The following is a 20,690-nucleotide window of genomic DNA, read 5'->3' as shown; positions in this document are numbered from 1 at the left end:
CTCAAGATTAGAGGGGGACTACTCCACACTGAATAATCGAGTGAGGTATGCCGTGTCTGCTCGTTTTGGCACATGAAAAGTCTTGAATTAATAAAATTTATTAATTATTTAATATAATCTAGTGTAGTAAAATTAAAATAAATACTACAAATGGTGTTCCCAAAGAGCTCGTCCCGTTCGGGAATAATATAAATGAATTGTGAAAGTTTATAGTGAGCGTCTGGCCGCTAAAATCGACAGTACCTCTTTCTTTGGATGGGGTTCGTGATCTAGGTTTTTTTTTTTGCGTCCAGGCTCTTTTGGGTTTCTTCTGGTCTTAATTGGTAGGTGTTGCTCTGCTGTTGTACTCTGATAAGAAAAAAAAATTGATTGATTATTGAGAGGAAGGATGTCCTGGCCTTCTGCCGCCCTAACCCCTGTTTCGGTTCGGATGCCACCGTTTTGGCGGCGGAACTAAGAGGCATGGTTCCTCATTGACGGCGCAATTGGAGTTGGTGGACGTCATGACGGACGCCACTAAATTCAACCACGCGTTGGTTTGCCTGGACGAGGAATCCGTTGCACTCGTCGCCGACGTGCTGAGCGAGTGCTCTTACGTCCGGCTAAAGGATCAGCCTACCGGTAAGTGAGATAGACAAGCTGAATCACTTACTAGCGGATCTAACACTTTGCGACGGCACATCTAGCCAGCTGCTTCGAGAGATGAAGTGTTGGTCGGACTTTTTCGACTTTTTTCTTTGTCACTATGGGCTGCTTGTAGATATGTAGCATAGGTCCCGGATAGACCCCGCAACCTCTCTTCGGTCGTCATGAAAAATTTCAACCTGCCCGAACACCACAATAACGACCCCATTAATACCGAATGTAATATCTCTTAGTCAGTTAAGCATAATGTCCAACACCACATCAACACTACCCTTTCTCTACCACCCCAGAAGTTCGCTGTTGCGCGGAAAGGATTTGAACAGCTACTTAAGCAGGGTATATGTATGTATGCCCTCCAACTACAGTTGACTATCTCCATTCCATCTGGTCCCCAAGTCCAATGGCGAATAGCAACCCTGTGGAGATCAGATCGATACCCCATTCCACTCACCCAAGACTTTAATTATAGTAATAATAATCGTTGGCGCAACGATCCAACTGGATCAGTTCCTTGAAGTGTTTTAGAGCACTTCATTTAAGACCGTCACGGTACACTACAGGATGACAGCACCACATAGCAGGCAATGTGGTCAGCATTGCGCTCGCCCGAGATTATTACCCTGATTTGACTCAGGTACTCATTCACAGTTGAGTTGATTGGTACCGACGTCAAATCACGATACAAATTCCACTGCCACTAATGAGATTTGAATCGCGACCTTCCATACGACAGCCTCGGCTATCTGGATACAATTTTTTTCAATACATTTGATAAAGAGAGATGATCCGGACGCACGACCTCGCTTATTTTTTAGCAAACTGTCGTTTTTTTTCGACTTTGGATCTAGCCAAGGCTTACCTCCAAAAGCCTGTAACTCCCGGCGATATACCAATGGCAGCGATTTGCAGACTTTTCAAATTCGTCGAGTTCACAAGGATGACTTTTGGGCTGTGTAATGCGGGGCAAAACTTCCAGAGATTCATTCACTCTGTACTACAAAACTTGGACTTCTGTTTTGTTTATTTATATGACATTTTATCGCCTCTTCCATCTCGGCGTCGGTAGTACATCTAAGTGCATTATTCAAGGTCTCCTTAACAATTCTTTATGTTGTAAAATGCAGATTTCTTCAGCAGCAGATGAAATTTCAAGCACGTTCCATCACCTCTGACGGTGTACAACCCGGCCCATACAAAGTACAAGCGATCACTAGCTTTCCGCTGCCAAAGGCGGTCAAAAACCTTAGCAGGTTCTTGGACATGGTAAACTTCTATCGTTATTTCCTGTCTAAAGCCGCTCATCACCAGACATTGCTTAACACCTTCCTCAGACCAAAGATTCATGGGAAGTTTTGAAACCATCAAGCAACAGTGCCAGAAGCTAGACTTTTGGCATTCCATCAGCAAGATGCGCCTCTAGCCGTGTTCATTGATGCCTCAGAGACCGCAGTAGACAGTGCTCTACACCAAAAGGTGAATCTTTCCGTTTTTTCTCAAAACAGTTGAATCTCGCTCGGAATTACAGCGCCTATGATATCATGAATTACTAGCCGCGTATCTGAGTATCAAGTACTTCCGATATTCCATTGAAGGCAGACCGTTCAATGGAATATCGTTGTTAAGCCTATGACTTTTGCCTTACGGCAAACGTCCGACAAAGCATCCCCTTGTCAACTTCGGAACTTAGTCTACATCAGCCAGTTCACATCGGACATTCAACATGTAAAGACAACTTAGTGGGTGACGCTTTGTCCAGGATCTCCGAGATCAATATCCCAGCCGCAGTTGATTCTTCGGCAATCACTGTGGCCCAGAAGGATGAGGCAGCTCTCCAGAATCTGCAATCGGACGCCAGATACAAGCTCAAGTAGTTCCGTATCTTCGACTAACATCCCTCTATCTACTACAAGCTCTCAGAAAAGGGACCTAGGCCATATATTCCGGGCGCTATTCGTAAGGAAGTGTTTCGCTCGGTGCACGATCTCGCGTAATCTGGCATTCGGACAACGAACTGGCTAGTTCCCAGCAAGTATTTCTTGCCGTCCATGAACAACGCCGTGAATTCTTGGGCTAGAGAGTGCATCGCATGCCAAAGTGTAACGTCACTAGACATGCCAGGAAGGAAGGAGGTGTATTCCCGAAGGACAAGGCGCCTCCCCACTATACCCCTCGACATTATAGGCCCTTTGCGAGACTCGCACAGCTACAAGTATTGCCTCACGATCATTGCTCGGTTTACGCGGTGGTGTGAGGCAATGCCTCTGAAGGACATAATAACAGTTCTGTGCTGAGGCCCTCTGTCGAGAGTAGATTCCTTGCTTTGATGTTTCCGCTGTCATCACAGACCAGGGAATGCAATTTGAATCTATTCGCTTCTCGGAGCTCGGAAAGCTTAGGATTAGTACGTCAGCGGATAACTGCATACCACCCGCAGTCCAATGGGATGCTAGAACGTTGGCATTGGACGGTGAATGCAGCCATTATGGTGCGCGACGAGCCGTCCTGGTAGCGGGTCATGCCTTTCCTTGTGTTTGCTGCCAGCCCTGCTGAGCTGGTGTACGGAGAGAACCTACGATCCCCCGGCTACCTTGTCCTGGACAAGAGAGGCGAGGTTAGAGAGACCAGACTGTTGCGCCTACTACGAGAGGCCGTTTCCCATATTCTGGTGAGAACTGATCCCACCTGGAGGCCGCTGCAACCGCCATATGAGGTCTTTCAGCTTGGGTAACATACATTTAGTTTGGACGTTGGTGGTAAGCCCAAGAAGTTCTCCTTAGACAGGCTGAATGAAGCCTTTCCTCCAGGAGGCAGACGGCGCGGGAAAGAAGCGTGAGCGCCAGTCAAGCGGCCACGACCGAGCAGTCCCGCCGCGGGTTTTCTGGCCCAAGCCGCTTGGTTTCAGCTGGGGGCGGAGTGCTCTGAGTTTTTGCGTTAACAGGACTTAACAGGTTTAAAAATGACCATGTCCTTCAAATGGGATTGTCTCATAAGACACCCGCGTAAAGGCTGAGAAACTCATTTGCGCATCTACGGCTTTATTACGCAAGAGACATTAGGCAGGGTTCTTGCAAGTTTCGAGTCACCACATCTAACAATTTTGTGGTTTAAAACGGCGGTTTTAAAAACGGCGCAACTGCTTAATTAATCATACAAAAGCTTTTTGTAAACCAACTGAGTGAAACGAAACTGAACTATGAAAATTATATGTATATGTATAAATTCCTGCCAATTTCGTCCTTGGTCAACATTTATGAACATTGTAAGCTTTTGAATTTGAGAATGGTGGTGAATTGTGTTTAAAAGAGTAAGAGAAAAGCGCATTGTATAAAAGAATGTATTATTATATAAAAAACATGACACACGTGTAAAACTGACAACTGCACAAATTTTGTGTTAAACTCTCCGTTTATCTTTTCTTCCCCTTTTTGGAACTGGCACTTCGTCTTCTTCGGATGACTCGGAATCAACGATACGAGTGACTTTCTTATTTCTTGCAGATCGGTTAGCTGTTTCACGACCGCGCGGTTTTCTTTGGAAATCTTCGTCCTCACTTGATGACTCTGATTCGGAGGATGATGTTTTGCTGTTTTTCTTTTTACGCGGTTGCGATTTCTTCCCTCGTGATTGCTTTTGCTTGCTTGCGGTTGGTCGTGTGGGTTGTTCAGAATTTTCGGAACCTGGTTGACCACCGGCAACATCGTCTTTTATATTCAGACATTCGTTGAGACGACTTTCGAATTCTGTGACTACAGCTTTCAATTCAGGTTTTGCGAGTTTTGAAGTGTTTGATATGATTGTCTTGAATGATTGATAGACTTCTTCGATTTGCACTTTGTCCTTGAAATGTTGCACGTTGTCTATAAGTTTTTTAATTGTCTTTTCGTTGTAGTTCAACAAGGCTAAGCAGAATGCGATATCGCGCCATTGCCGCTCTTCTGTTGTCACTCGGAAACGCAAGCATAACTTTTCCACAAGACTCTCAACTTGTCTATCCTTTTGAATCAGTCCAAGGATGTATCTCATGATAATATGGTATTTCTCTTCTTCTAAGCTTAGATTAGAATCACTCAATTTTGAAATAATGTCCGGCAACACATTGTACAAGATGTTCGATTTGCTTGCAATTTCTTTGAAGAACTGCTGCGTTATATTCTTGATTTCATCGTTGCTGTCTACGATGCACATGGCCAAGTCAGCGATTTGACCTCTCACGCGGATCATTTCGTGCAATATCAAATGTGAAAGCATTTTCACAGCCGACAGTCTTAACTCATCATTGGTTTCGTGAAGTGTAGAATAGAAGTGGCCGGTCCACGGGCCCAAAACATTTGGAAAACGGAAAGTTAGATCGGAAAGTCCGACGACTATGTTGCACTTGATTTTAATATTTGTCGTGAGGTTCAAAATGTTCATCAAAAACGGCATGTTACTCTCGCAGAGTTTTGAGGAGACCGTCATGAAACGGATGAGGGTGAGACATGCAGCTTGCTGGAGAACTTCGTCTCGATATTTGGTTGGATATTTGCATATTTCGATTACGACGGGGAATATTTTTGGTAGCAGTCCACTTTCAGAGTAAAGTAGTTCATCCTCGCATATGTGGTTTATCAATTCGGCTATACTATCTTCTGCCGTGGCGCCAACTAGCTCTTCATCAGGCTGGAATGCAAATGATGCGGTTATCAATTTAGGGTCAGACATTGATCAGAATGTTTCAAACGACAATTTAAAAAATGAATTGATTCGTTCAATATTTCAGAAATCTACTTTCGGAAATTATTTTTTAGAGAAATTAGTTTGAAATTTCATGGAAGGACTACTTATGACCTAACAACTGCAGTTACCTCTTGTTGTGGCTCCGCTGCAGTGCCTGACAGTCGCTTCAAGGTTTCACTTGCCGACATATCCAGATTCATGGTTTTCCTCTTGTTCTGGGTTTTCTTCTTTAAATTGTGCTTTTCCTCCTTGAGATCTTGTCGAAACTTCATATTATTGTAGATATCGATATCGAGGAATATCATCTCTTTCATAGTTGCATATCCAACAAGGAATAAAAATCGAGATAGCAAAAAGATGGGCAATTTCACCTTCGGTTCTTGTGTGTTCGGGATTTGTGATGCGGACACTTGAGATTCCTGAAGAGATTGGACATTTTTCAGGAACGTTTTCATGGTTAGATGGAGATCCTGCAGTAAATTTTGGCACAACACGTCAGGGGCTTGACACAATTGGTAGAGGAATTCCACGGTACGCATTGCAATGTTATCGAAATCGCTGACTTTAGGGTGAAAGAAGAACTTTTTGAACAAAGTTATCACTTTTTGTACTAGCGGGTTGCTCTCTTCGTAACGTTTATAGAATTTTGATTTTACGTCGACTGGAACCGAATTTAGTAGGAAGCTGATGCAGCCCGTGTATATGCGAGGATCTTTGAGAGCGCGTTGTTCAAACCCGATTGATTCTATTACAGAAATATTCGCAGTTGCAATGGACGACTTTGCACTGTATGAAGTAAAAAATGTTAAGTATATAATAAACTCTCAGAAGAAACTACTTACGCCGAGGCCATGATCAAAAGTTGTAACGCTTGCCGAGATTCATTTTCATTGGTTTCCACTTTCATTGTGAAGTGTTCGAAGAGAACTTGAATTATTTGTAAATCGATGTTATCGCACTCGACCCATTCTTTTATCAGAACCTCCAATGCTGCGTAGTGCCCGTAGGACAAATCGCTTAGTAATGCGCAGAGATTTTTTACAACCTTTACGGAATGAGCCCTGAAATTTAAGTTGAATTGTTTAATTAGGAACTATGTAACTTCAAGATTAAAGAGATTGTTTGTGCTTCTATCGGGTGACAAAAAACTAAGAAAACCTCGACCGTCCGTCCGTCGTATACAACGAATTGTTTTCCGTCTTTTGTGGAAAAGATGTTCGACAACTAAATTCACCCGATTTAACTGCAATCATCATCATCATTAACGGCGCAACTACCGGTATCCGGTCTAGGAATAAGGAACTCCAGACATCCCCCCCCCCTTATGATTTTGATATCATACTTGGGACAGGCTTCGAGGGTCCGCTCAACTGCCTCGTAGAAGGTATCCTTCTCCGACTCTGCAGTCTCCTCTGTAGGGGCGTGAACGTTTATGAGGCTTATATTTCTAAATTTGCCTCGCAAACGCAGAGTGCATAGCCTTTCGCTTATATTTTCAAAGCTGATAACAGCAAGTTTCATTTTTTGGCTGACTAAGAAACCTACTCCGAGCACATGGTTTATTGGATGACCGCTATAATATATGGTGTAGTGGCTCTTCTCAACCTGGAGGACCAGTTGGTACATTTGATACCGTTTTTAGGCGCGGGAGACTCGCCTTCATCCTTCTCCGTCTGCAGTTTTTCATAAAGCAAGAACTCCCAACGATCACCACGTGGAGGTGGAGATAGGGTTTGGTAGTAGAGCTGTTGGTGTTGATTCAGCAGGTGTTTCCCAGGTTTTATGCTCCATCGTAGGTACCAATCCAATTGGATCTGGGCTTTGAAGTGTGAGAACGGTACCCTGTAGGAGGTAATGTAGTGTGTGGTGATTATTAGCCTGATTTGTCTCAGGTACTAATTCATAGCTGAGTCGACTGGCACCCGACATCAACTCATGATACTTTCGAGCGGAAGACCGCGGATAAAATGTGGTCTATTCCGGACAAAAAATATCAAGGCTAAAAACAACAGCGTAGATGAGTTACAAAGGAACATTTTTAATGAAATCCTCCTTAACTTGGTACAGATGGTGAGTTTTCGACATCTGCAGTGGGCGGCTGTTAAGTGGTGCAAATAGATTCCACCTTGACAGTCGCCAGAGGGACGCAGACTGCGCTCTCCGAGGGACTGCCAAGAATAGAGCGCCACCTAGCCAGTCCGTCAGTCTGCTCATTCCCCTCTAGGTTGCTATGAAAGGGAATCCAGAGGAGAGTGACTTTGAACGTGTCGCCCAGACTATTCATCGCGTCCTTGCACTACTCCACCATCTTGGGGGATGTCACCACTGAGTACAAATCAATAGCCGCATAGCTATTAGTCAGAATGACTATGTTGTCATGAAGGATATACTGTTTATAATTTGAATTGAAGTGAGGAATACATTTGTCTCGAAATATATAGTACACCGCTAGTCAGCCATTTGTTGGCTTCGATGTCAATCCCTGGTAAAAACAAATTTTTTATGTGACCTCCATGAGTGAATTTTTCTTTATACATGTCGACCTTTTGGCTGGACTGAAGTTACGTTCGACATTTTCTGCTTTTCAAGTTCAAAGGGGATCATTTATTGCCTGCCAAGATGGTAGACTGGCGTAATCGGCTAGAGGATTGTTTCTTATAGAAAAAATAGTGAAGAGAATACACTTGATTGTTGTGTAAAGCTTTTAAACCAAGCACGCTGCTTCCTCTCTAATGACGTGGGATAGTGAACCTTGAATTTTCTGGCACCTCTATTATGCATATTGTTGTTTACAAGAACTACCCTTATCCTGTGTGGAGTTGCCAAATCTTCCATCAGGCGCGTCCCTTCGTACGGATAAGGGTATCTTGAGTGGATGCCTGTGAACATTCACTTGTACCCATTCGGAGGTGTGCGCGCCTGGACATGTTTATGCGCAGGTCAGGTAAATGGAAGGAGGAAGATTACCTGGAAATCGTTATGAGTGTAGTGCTCAGTGTCAAATCGACTATTGAGGGCGAATCTGTCCCTCGAAAAGTGCCTACTTTTCCAGTGTTTGCAAGCACCAAGTCTAGCTCCGCGAAAGTTTCGAGGAAAATGCGGTTCGACTGTCCCAATCCACAGCCTACGCATTGAAATCATGCGCTATTATTTTGGAGTTTCGAATTCTTGCATTAGAAACTAGCAAACCTTGTATTTACTCGTATTGTATGATTGTCGCGCTTGGTGAAGCATAACAACTGTATAGATAAATACCAGGTATTTTTGCGCTGACGATTCTAACTTCCGGAAATTCCATCACTTCTTGGATAACTTGATTTCCACACGCACCACTCTTACTGTTGCGATAAGGCTAGCTGATTATGGCCCCTGCGATTCCTTTCTCATAGATGATCTGTGAGAATAGATCTTGGGCTGCCTCGCAATGGTTGATTTGTTTCATTGCATGGACATCTGTTGGTGCGAAGTGCCGACAGCCGATTTCCTTTTCCCTTTGCAAAGCATACATTCAGGGTCACTCCTTAAATATTTGGCCTTCTCCTCCACAGCCGCAAACATGGGTGCATTTCACCGCTGTATGGCGAAGTTGAAGGGACTAAAGCAGCGCTTGAGGGACACCTACCCTCTGAGCTGGTAAACAACCCAATCTACAACAGTTTTAACACTGCTTCAGCCGATAAGCTTATAGTTGCCGTTTATGTACTTCCATATGCCCTTCTAAGTTCTCTGATTGTGAACTCGTGCAAACCGAGCGTTCCGAAATGTTTTTCTAGGGTCCCGCGGATGTTGTCCTTGGTAGTGACTTCATCGAGGTTTTCACATTATATCACAATCTCCTACTTTTTAGCCCGTAGTTGTGCCTCTTCCCCTAAAGATTTCTCGGTCTTGCCGAAGAAATTTTCAACCATCTTATCCGGAGACTTCTTCAGATCCAACATCAAATCGTCTTTTTGGTTACGCTTGATCTGGCTGACGTTTCCTCCAAAGTCTATCAGCTCCGGATCGGATTTTACCATCTTGTAAATATCGGCGTATGTCATATTTCCTTTTTTGGGGATGATGATCAATACAGGTCGTAATTTTCTTTTGCGTGTCGAGTTCTTTTTTCCGCCAACCTTGGTCCGTGCCTCCTGGTTCCTTCTTGGGACTTGACTTCCTTAAGGTTCATTGAAGTCGGCGCTGTTGCTTCTACATTTTTTTCACTTTGTTAGCTTTTCCCTTTTCCGGTGAAAGGCCTTTTTGAACTGTCGCATCCTGCGAGGATCCAAAAGAATCGTTAGCTCCCTCTATACTTTTCTCTTCAAGTTTTCCACCCTTTGGATTTTGAGTGGGCATCATTTAGTGATGCAGTGCTTCAGTGATGCTTGCTTTTTTCGAGGCATTTTTATCGTCCTCGGCACTGTTGTACAGAATACGAAAGGCTCTGATCATGTTCTTACTGTTTTTGGTGTTCGTGAAAACTTTTGAAGGGAACGGATTCACAGAGATGAAGGCCATGATCTCGATGGAACGGCTTCAGGAAAGGTAGCACAGATGATGAGGCGCATAATCAGAGCATGCGATGATGCCATACCGAAGCGACGACTCCTCACCAATAGACGGCTAAACTTTTGGTGGAACAAACAAAAATCGCGGAGTTGCGGGCTGCATGCTACCGAGCAAGAAGGATCTGTCAATAATCTAGAGATAGACCAGACCGACGAGAAACAAACGCGAACCTTCGAAGTAGGCTTAAGCAGGCTAGATGGACCAGAAAGCGAGCGATGGAACTTTGCGCGAAGGCAGATCAAAACCCCTATGGAACAGCGCACAGGGTTGTTATGAAGAAGATAAGAGGGCGAACACCACAACTGATCTGCCCGCATCTTCTTTTGGGTATAGTTTTGGTAACCGACGACCGAGGAGGAACTTGATTTGAATTGGTGATAATAAGTTCCTGGTTTGGATGCTGTTTTCAATAGAGCTTTTAAACTTGCAGTTAAGACCAGACCCGACTGATTTATCAGCGTATTTGAGGCATGCATGGTAGAAGGAGTTTTCCCCGTTCGGCGGATGAAGCAAACATTAATTTTGCTCCCGAAGTCCAATAAGCAACCGGGACATTATCATACCGCGCGATTTGCCTTAGTAGAAAAGATGCTCGAAAGTTTCATCTACAATAGGCTTCTGTCTATCATAAATATAGGGATAGGATATCGAAATGAGGCCGTGATAATATTGGACGTCATAAATGCGTCCAATTCAGCCAGCTGGGAGTGGATAAAAAGCTCATTGGCTAAAACGGATGTCCCTAGTTATTTAACTAAGTTCATCAAAAGTTGCCTCTCGGAAAGGACACTTTGGTACGATACGGATGAGCGTCCTAAACAGTTCACCGTCACAGCAGGAATACCACACTCGTATTTGATAAGATATTCTAGTTCCCCTGACTGATGGGAAATATCTTTTGTTTCACACTACTAAAAAGGCCATTACAGAGCATCGAAAACTATTATCCTTATTTCCTCGAACACCTTTAGGAAAATATAGGATTATGATTACGTGGTTAGATTATTATAACCACATGATTACGCGATTGGAATCGTAATTACGAGAATAAAATCCTGTAATCATGAAATTCGGACAAGTGCTGACGGAGACTTGGAGTTCTTGTGTAACAATGGGGGTCACGTTCCATGGGCGAACAGTCTCAACTTGATATTAGTGTTCCGGTAGATACATTTCCATTGTTAATGTGTCGGGGGACAGCTAGCGGAAACCACGCTTCTTAGATATACAAATTGATCGAAGCCTTCGATGCTCTTCCATTAATGCAGATAGGGAGAGAACGATGACCTGCCAGACTGAGAAGGCTTTTATCTTCAGTCCAACTCTACTTGCTTCTCTTTCCAAATTCAGAGCCATTTTGCCAGGTCCATAATCTGGTGATAGATGTCATCAGCGTAGACGAGGTGTTTGAGGAAAGATGTTATCGTCCATTGAACTCCTCCACGTCCTTCGGACAAGGCAGCATGACGAGCATCACCAATAACAAGAAGAGATAATATCGATGACAAGGTGCAACCCTGTCGCTCTGATAATGAATATTAGTTTCTCCGGAATGCCCCTCTTGTGTAGAACACGCCAGATAAACTCCCTGCTCACACTAACGAAAACCTTTCTAGAAATCGATGAAGAGGAGGTGAAGCAAAGATCTAAACTCCGCGCACTGTTCCAAAATGATCCCTCGGGTGTTGATGTGATCAACGCAAAAGGATTCAGAGGGGAAATCAGCCTGCTCTCTGTTGATCTAGCTTTGGAGGTGTTTGATGCGTTCTAGCATTATTTTCACTATTAACTTTGCGATGGCAGGGACTGCACAGATACCCCTCCAATTGTTCACGCTCAGAGCGATTTTAACGATCTTACACTGTTGTCGGATTCCCAAGATTTCCGCATGTGTGGAAGTAGCAGATTAGCAATAACTGCAGGTATATCGATAAATAAGTCTGTGGAGAGACCGTCAAGCCCAGCGGCTTTACTCCATTTGAGTGTATTGATGACCGAAATGATTTCTCTTTTGCTTGGAGGAATACTCCGTATCCGCATGTTATGGTGACTGATCATTTCATCCACAAAAGGCAGAACCTCACCGGGTGTGATAAGGTTAAGAACCGTGGTGATGTGTTCTTTCCACTCGATCAGTTCCACGACATCGTAGATGAGAAGTGGAGGGTTAGTGTCCTCCACAAGGTCATCGAAAGATTTGTGAACGCATTCAAGCTCTTTTGTGATCCGTTATACACTTCTGAAATAATTGCGTTCTGCAGTATCTTCCGCTTCCTTGACCAGCGTAATAGGAAATTTGCTTTTTTCACGGCGTACACCATACTGAATTTCCCGGGAATTTGCTCGGGTCAATAGAGCCTCCAACCCCTTCCGTTCGTCGACCCGCAGTCAGCCAGATCTTATGACGTCTTCGGGACGTGGCCGACAAACTGTGTAGCACCCGAGAAAAGAGCATTTTTGATGGTGGCCCCACGCTCATCGATATTCTTAGGCGGGTTACTTAGTGTACCTGCTTGTGTAGCTCTTCCACTGCGGAACGACAACTGGATCATATAAGCGGTCGATGTTGAATTTGACGGTCTCCAACTCTGCAAGAAGTGGCAGACGCAACACACAATTATACGTAAACGACCATCAGATGGTGATCCCTTTCGAAGCCGATGTCAGCGCCCCTCATGTTAGTTACATTTAGGAGGCAGCTCCCTAAATCTACTGCTGATTGCAAGGTGGTCAACCTGATTGCTCGTACGGTATCGGTCAGTTGAAACCCTACTGACCATACGGCAGGCCCTGCGCTCGAAGAATGTGGCACCAATGATAAGGCGGTGGAAGCCTCAGAACTTTACAAACCTCCCACCATTATCTTAACGGTTTCCAAGGCCATGTTTTCGGATCACATGTCCGAGCAAGGTGTCGTTAGATCCCATCTTGGCATTCAGATCGCCCATCACAATCACAGTGTCACCTTGAGGAAGCGTCTCCCATACTGCCTGCAATTGTTCGTAGAAAGCATCCTTTTCCGCTATATCGTCTTATCTCCGTTGGTGTATGGCGGTGTATAGTTGAGGTGCTCCTTAACCTGGACCGGAAACCTCTAGTCAGAAGTCTATCAGAAGCCGGGTTCCAGGCGAAGAAAGCCGTCAGAAGCAACCCGACATCAGATTTGCGTCTGCTAACATTCGACTTTCCAGATTGCAAAAGAACATTGACAAAAAAGGAAGAGAAGTAGTTTACAGAGTCTCATCATCTTACTTCGCCTAGGCGTCCACATTGCAAAACCCAATCATAGTCCATCCTTGATAACTAAAGGAGGTAGCCTTGAGGTTAGTCCCTATCCGAAGCGTTGTTCAACTTTCAAAATTTCCAGGTTGCTAGCCCACAAATTTCTATACTTTTTAGTTGCCTCTTGGCACAAGCAAGTAAAACTTTGAGTGTATTCTTAAGCCCTAGCTCCCAGACATAACCGAGTAGCCTTCGAGGAGCCTCTAAGCCTCGACATCAATCTCGTAGACAGTGCCCAGGCCGATAGCTTATCCTTCTTTAGAATGCTTAAATGTTCAGAAATTTAGTCTTCTCACCTTCCTTGTTGATCGGTACTGAATAATACTTTCTTATATGCATTGGAGACTGCATCACGTTTCTCCTTATCTCCAGACCATACCAGGTACAGCAAATGCCGCATTCCACATTCGGTCCCTTTAATACCAAACAGATAGGCAGTTGTGAAGAAATCGGCAGCTTCGAACACGTCAGTATTCGTTTTCGACATCAACATGTTCTGAATTTTCGGCACCGCTTTCGTGATTATTTTGGAGAATTCAATGGAATCCTCGAGGAATTTGACGGTGTTCTGCTGCGTGACGTACTCTTCATTCTGGAGGGACAGCAAGTAAACATTTTCATTCAGTAAAGTGAAATATGACCTGGGGATTTAGAAAGGCAAACAATTTGCAGGAAAATGGATAACTTACATCATCGGAGCACCCGTTGCTAATGAATAAGTAAGACTTCAAGAGGACCATGAAATACGCACACTGTTCTTCGTATTTGAGGGACAACCTAGGGGAGGTGATATTTATTACATGAACATGACGAGGTTTCTATCGCTTTTACCGTAATTCCGAGTTTCCTGCCACAAAGTCCGCCCTTTTCGCCAAAACGACAGCTTCTTTGTATTTCTTTTCAGTGAGGAAAGCAGTGATCCGCGGCACCATGTCCTCGCAAGTTTCCTCGGTGTTAATGTGCTCCTGAGTGCCTGAAAACAGTAACGCTTAGTATTGAGTAATTAATCGAATTAATTTGGTTACTTTGCCCAACAAACTCCTCCACGATTGGCTGCAATTCAGGAGTAACTTGTTCCTGCCAGTGCAAATCCAACTCTGCCGCCTTTTTCTGTTTCTCGATCATAACCTCGTGCAATTTTTGTAATTTTTCAGTTTCCTCCTCGTATCGTTTGATGAGTTCAGCTAGGGTGAGTTTGGCAGCGAATGGATTTCTCTCGAGGAAAGTTTTAATCAGATTCACAGCGGCTTTTCGGGCGATTGCAGTTTTGTCGTCGAGACGCTCCACTGCACAGCGCAGCACTTTGTGTTGGAACGCCAGGGGTACGGCGTTCTCCTCTTTCATGTGGTTCCAAATTTGCAAGACTTTCGCCCGAACGTGGGCGGAAATGTCGTTCATGTGCGAAAGGAGATCTTCAAGGAATTCATCCCGGATTTCCTTCATGTCCTCTGAGAGTTCTTCAGAGGTTAGTTCGCAAATTATCACGTCGCCCATAATCTGTAAAACACAATTTCGGAGAACATGCGATTCGAGGTTGAGTAGTTCCTCGCCGAGGGTGGAAAGGTGTGGAATCATAAGCTTCGGCGCGGAGACAGCGAGTTCTGATAGGAAAGTGCTAAAATATCTCGATATCTGGGTGTCGGCTGAATCGACGCTTAGTGTGTCCACGATATCTTTGATTAGGACACCGAACACGGAGGACAGTCCGAACTCTTCGTAGAGCAGATAAATCCCCCTGGCCGCAGGGGTTAGCGCGATTTCGCTGGTTCGAAGGGTTTGGAGCATACGCACGGGGAAGGACATAGCGTGGTTGTACTTTTTAATCGAGGTCCCGAGGATTTGGAAGACAGTGTCGCCGACATTACGCTCCTTCACGCTCGGATGTTCCAGAGTCCGATAGGCGATGTCACAGAGCATGCTGCGGTAAATGAGACCTTAATTACCTAAAAACATACAATGGACCAAAAGCTCACTTTACGAAGTTCTCCTCAGCGACCGGCGGGTTCCAGAGACGCTCCAGGGGTAACTGCATGATGTTGTAGAGCTGCACGAGGAACTTGAACCGTTTCTGGTCCCAGTCCTGGGTGTCGAACTCGTCCGTCCGCTTCTTCCCCTTCTTCGTCTGGCCGCTGTCGATCTGCGCCTGCTGCTTGACCTGGTCGATGCACTTCACGGTTTCTATCATCAAATACATGCTCATCTTCGTCATGTTCAGGAGAGCATTGCGGTCGTTGTCGTTGATGAATTCCGTGCTTTTCAGGGCCGCCGATATCTTTTTGCCTACTTTGTCGACGGTGACGAAGAGAAGGTCATATGAGCGCTGGAGGTTGATGGGCGAGACTTCCTTGTAGTTTTCGACGATGGAGAAGTACGTGTCGAAGTGGTCGAAAATGTACTGAGCATCGCCTTGTAAGACAGCCGCTTTGCATTCTGGAAGGTTTCATAAAGTTTTGTTGTTAGCGTGGAGGGATATGAAATGGGGCTTGAGGATTTTAAGGGCACAGCGCGATTATATTCAACCAAATGTGTGAGGCTAGACACTTCGCTCTACTTAAAACACACGTTTCCAATTAGCCGGCGTTCCTGGCAGGCTATTTAATGGTACATATATTTCAGCATCTGCTTGCCGCGTTATACTAGATTCGCATCACCTTTCTCAAGGTGGAATTCGGGTTTTTTCACATTATATTCATGTAAAACAATGCAAACGGCGGTGCCGCTAACGGTCGAGGCTTTATTTACCTACTAACTTCTCCGGAATCTCAGAAGTATCGTATACACGTTTCACAAAATAACTATCTCCCTCTGAATTAAGCAGATCCGAGTTTTTATACGGTATAACAAATTGGAAATTCATGTTTGCAAACAATCAAAATACAGCGCGAAATCACTCGTTACGAGCAGCGTCAACTTTGACACATATCAAATTCAAAATTGTATGCTTCTTCTTGTTAGACGCCAGTGACATATAGATTTAGCACTGATGAAGGTCAGATGTCAAAAGAGTTGTCAAGCGTGCACATTATCTGAAGGAGTTTTATATTCCGCTCTTTTGTTAATTTTCTCCAATAAATTTGTACATATCACAATAATCAGAGTTGAACTGGATTGGATTTATTTTTAAGTTGACCGACTGAACCGATTCAGATTGGAAAAGCAGCTGTAGTACTAGAGGAGTATAGTTTGGGGATTCCCCGGGAATATGAAAATGTACCGGCTGCTGTCAAACTAGATATGACTCGAAGCTTTTGTCGGTTAAGGATATTTTTCACACTTAGAGTGCAGTTAGTAGTGGTTTTAATACTGTGATTCATCGAAAACGAAATAATAATAATTTGAAATTATCTGCACATCTACTGTATAGTTTGTCTTATATATATCTTATTACAATCGCTGCACGTTATTCGGTAGATACCGCTTTTCTCGTCCGTTGCTAAAGGATCCTTAACACTTTCTGGTAAATTCCGCAATGCGGTCGATCGATTTGAATCTACAGTTTCCAGTTGAAACTTTTTTTTTATTCATTTCCTGATGTTGAATAGGTAGGAATACGGGATATTTATCCGCCTCGTGGCGACCTCGACCTAGATACATGTCGGAAAGCCACGAAGGCTTTGGTGACTTGTAGATCCATAGCAGGAAAAAAATGGGGTTGCAGCCCGAAGATACTACTTTGGATATATACTGCAATAGTAAGGCCAATGATTACCTATGGGGCGGTAATCTGGGCAGAAAAACTGAACAGCACACAAGCCAGGGAATTACATAAGCTCCAAAGGCTGGCTTGCGTGTGTATCAGTGGGGCAATGAGGAAATGCCCAACGGCATTCCTGGAGGTCCTTTTGGGATTAACCGCTCTCTATCTGCACATACAGATGGAGCCAAGGAGGGCAATATTCAGGATGGCCGGCAGTATCAGTGAGGCGGGGAGCTGCCTGAATCGAAGGAAAATTGATATTCTTTCTAGGCGGTATTCCGAATTACTGATACCAAGGGATAACATGACAACGAGGTTTCACTTCGATAAGAAGTTTGAAACATGTAGGAGTAACAAGACAAACTGGGAAAGCGTGGCTGCGCCATACGGTTTAAACCAGCAACTGATTACTTGGTACACTGACGGATCCCTCACAGCAGAGTGAGCGGGTGTCGGTGTCATTGGTCCAAGGAAAATGTACTTTGAGCCAATGGGCAGGTACACTAGCATATTCCACGCGGAAATATACGCCATAGACAAATGTCCCTCCTTTAATCTGCAAAGGAACTACAGGGGGCAGAACATAGCTATTCTCACCGATAACCAAGTGGCGATCGAGGCACTTAGGTCCAACCAGGTGAACTCTAAACTGGTGTGGGAATGCCTTGAGAGACTGAATACACTCGGTAAGTCATCCAACAAGGTCTGGATACTTTGAGTTCCAGGCCATGTTGGGTTGGAAGGCAGCAGACGAACTAGCCAAGAAGGGAGCAGGGAAACTAATAAAACTCGCGGCGGTTATTACCAGGTGGTTAATTTAAAAGTTTAAAATTAATTAGGTAATTAGTAAAAAAGTATAAAAGAATCTTATAATCGCAACTGTTTTTAGTAGTTTTGTACTGATGAAGAGGGTATGTCGCCCCCCATATATATATACACGTTCAAAATAAAAAAAAATTAGTTTGGGAAAAACTACTCCTCGAAAAGAAGTATACATTTTTGAGGTCTGCGATTGCCGGACTGCTTTCCCACCCTATCATCATCAACGGCGCAACAACCGGTATCCGGTCTAGGCCTGCCTTAATAAGGAACTCCAGACACCCCGGTTTTGCGCCGAGGTCCACCAATTCGATATCCCTAAAAGCTGTCTGGCGTCCTGGCCTACGCCATCGCTCCTTCTCAGGCGGGGTCTGTCACGTCTTCTTTTTCTACCAGAAATATTCCTCTTATAGACTTTCCGGGCTGGATCATCCTCATCCATACGGATTAAGTGACCCGCCCACCGTAATCTATTGGACCGGATTTTATCCACAATGTGACGGTCAAGATATCGCTCATAGATTTCGTCGTTATGTAGGCTACGGAATCGTCCATCCTCATGTAGGGGGCCAAAAATTCTTCGGAGGATTCTTCTCTCGAACGCGGCCAAGAGTTCGTAATTTTTCTTGCTAAGAACCCAAGTTTCCGAGGAATACATGAGGACTGGCAAGATCATAATCTTGTACAGTAAGAGCTTTGACCCTATGGTGAGACGTTTCGAGCGGAACAGTTTTTGTAAGCTGAAATAGGCTCTGTTGACAGACAACAACCGTGCACGGATTTCATCATTGTAGCTGTTATCGGTTGTGATTTTCGACTCTAGATAGGAGAAATTGTCAAAGGTCTCAAAGTTGTATTCTCCTGTCCTTATTCTTCCTATTTGACCAGTGCGGTTTGATGTTGTTGGTTGATTCGTTTTGGCGCTGACTTGTCTTGTCTTTTTTGATGTGCAGCCCAAGATCTCGCACCGCCTGCTCGATCTGGATGAATGCAGTTTGTATCTTCCCATGATGTCGATATTGTCAGCGTAGGCCAGTAGTTGGGTGGACTTAAAGAGGATCGTACCCCTCCCATTCACCTCAGCATCACGGATCACTTTCTCGAGGGCCAGGTTAAAGAGGACGCATGATAGGGCATCCCCTTGTCGTAGACCGTTGTTGATGTCGAATGGTCTTGAGAGTGATCCTACTGCTTTTATCTGGTCTCGCACATTGGTCAGGGTCAGCCTAGTCAGTCTTATTAATTTCGTCGGGATACCGAATTCTCTCATGGCCGTGTACAGTTTTACCCTGGCTATGCTATCATAGGCGGCTTTAAAGTCTATGAATAGATAGTGCAACTGTTGTCCATATTTCATCGCTTGCCGCAGACAGAAAATTTGATCTGCTGCTGATTTGCCTGGAGTGAAGGCTCTTTGGTATGAGCCAATGATGTTCTGGGCGTATGGGGCTATCCGGCCTATTAAGATAGTGGAGAATATCTTATATATGGTACTCAGCAACGTGATACCTCTATAATTGCTGCACTTTGTGATATCTCCCTTTTTATGTATGAGATAGATAACGCCTCATTGCCAATCGTCAGGCATTGATTCGCTGTCCCATACCTTGAACACAAGTTGATGAACCACTTGGTGTAACTGGTTGCCTCCATATTTAACCAGTTCGGCTGTAATTCCATGAGGTTTCATCCTGCTGACTTGTTGGTAAAACTTGCGGGCCTGGTGCGGTTGCTCCCTGTACTTTTCTAGTTCACACACTTGTTGGTTCTCTCAGGCTTCCTTTTTCCGTCTGTGAGGTCGCTTCTCCGCTCGACGGAGTTCGTGATAAGTCTCTGCGCGTGCCCGCGTTCTTTGAGAATGTGACATTACTTGGTATGCGGCATTCTTCCGTTCCGTTGCTAGCTTACATTCATCGTAAAACCAGCCGTTCCGACTCCTTTTGCGGCTGGGGCCAAGTATGTTTGTGGCCGTATCCATGATAACGTTCTTCAGGTGGCTGTGAAGATCATTTGTTGGTGCTTCATCTCCAGGTCCTCTGTTGACTGCGATTATTGCGGCATCCATTTCCCTCTTATAGGTGTCGCGGAGGGCTGTGTTATGGATGGCTTCAGTGTTAACTCCCACTTGATTGTCAGAGGGGATTCAAGATGGTATTGTTATTCGAGCTCGGAGCACCATGCCAACGAGATAGTGATCGGAGTCTATATTGGCCCCCGTATATGTTCTGACATTCATCAAGGCTGAGAGGTGGCGGCGTTCGATCAACACGTGGTCAATTTGGTTGAAAGTGGTCCCGTCTGGAGAGGCCCATGTATTCTTGTGGACCGCTTTCTGCGCAAACCAGGTACTTCCAACAACCATTCCGTGTGACCCTGCTAATTGAATAATCCGCAGTCCGTTATCATTTGTATTTTCGTGTAAGGTATGAAAGCCATGGTGTCGCCTGAATACGGGCAGAAAGTATCCTCCTCCGACTCTGTAGTCTCCTCTGTTGGGGCGTGAACGTCCATGAGGCTTATATTTCTAAACTTGCCTCGCAAGCGCAGAGTGCATAGCCGTTCGCTTATGTTTTCAAAGTCGATAACAGCAGGTTTCATTTTTTGGCTGACTAAGAAACCTTCTCCGAGCAATGGTTTACTGGATGGGCACAATAATAAATGGTGTAGTGACTCTTCTCCAGGAAACCGGTTCTTGTCCAACGTATATCCTACAGCGCTGTTACATCAGCCCTATATTGGGACAGAGTATCGGCTAGCTGCTCATCAGCTCCCAGCGGTCACCACGTGGAGGTGGAGATAGGGTTTGGTAGTAGAGTTGTTGGTGTTGGTTCAGCAGGCATTTCCCAGGTTTTATGCTCCATCGTGGGTACCAATCCACGTTTCGCACTGGAACCTATACTACCCCTTTTCCACCTTATACTCATTGAATTTGAAGAGAAATGCTTTCCGCGCAGAGTATAATGGGAATTGCAAGTTTAGGCGA

General features: G+C 44.6%; 1 protein-coding gene across 1 annotated transcript; it reads right to left on the bottom strand.

Moving 5' to 3' along the window:
• Positions 1 to 3,965: 3,965 nt before the first annotated feature.
• LOC119658048 (condensin complex subunit 1) lies at positions 3,966 to 16,100 on the bottom strand. Its single transcript, XM_038065292.1, has 9 exons — positions 15,934 to 16,100; positions 15,165 to 15,621; positions 14,217 to 15,109; positions 14,023 to 14,164; positions 13,881 to 13,968; positions 13,488 to 13,783; positions 6,204 to 6,422; positions 5,490 to 6,147; positions 3,966 to 5,304 (listed from the first exon to the last, which is right to left on the bottom strand). Exons 1-9 carry the CDS (start codon positions 16,046 to 16,048, stop codon positions 4,039 to 4,041), a joined length of 4,134 nt encoding a protein of 1,377 aa, XP_037921220.1. The 5' UTR covers positions 16,049 to 16,100; the 3' UTR covers positions 3,966 to 4,038.
• Positions 16,101 to 20,690: the final 4,590 nt, after the last annotated feature.

Source organism: Hermetia illucens, chromosome 5, assembly GCF_905115235.1.
Source record: "Hermetia illucens chromosome 5, iHerIll2.2.curated.20191125, whole genome shotgun sequence".
Classification (NCBI taxonomy): Eukaryota; Metazoa; Arthropoda; class Insecta; order Diptera; family Stratiomyidae; genus Hermetia; species Hermetia illucens.
Note: the sequence above shows the minus strand (reverse complement) of the source record. Positions and strands in the feature narration are given on the sequence as shown.

Bases quoted from the DNA above. Each gene is read 5' to 3' on its own strand.
- LOC119658048 (XM_038065292.1), bottom strand. From the start codon at position 16,048: ATGAATTTCCAATTTGTTATACCGTATAAAAACTCGGATCTGCTTAAT. The intron at 13,784-13,880 runs GTAAGTTATCCA...CTGTCCCTCCAG, and splicing joins GCAACGGGTGCTCCGATGAT to AATGAAGAGTACGTCACGCA. The intron at 6,423-13,487 runs GTGAGAAGACTA...CTTAAATTTCAG, and splicing joins AGTACCGATCAACAAGGAAG to GGCTCATTCCGTAAAGGTTG.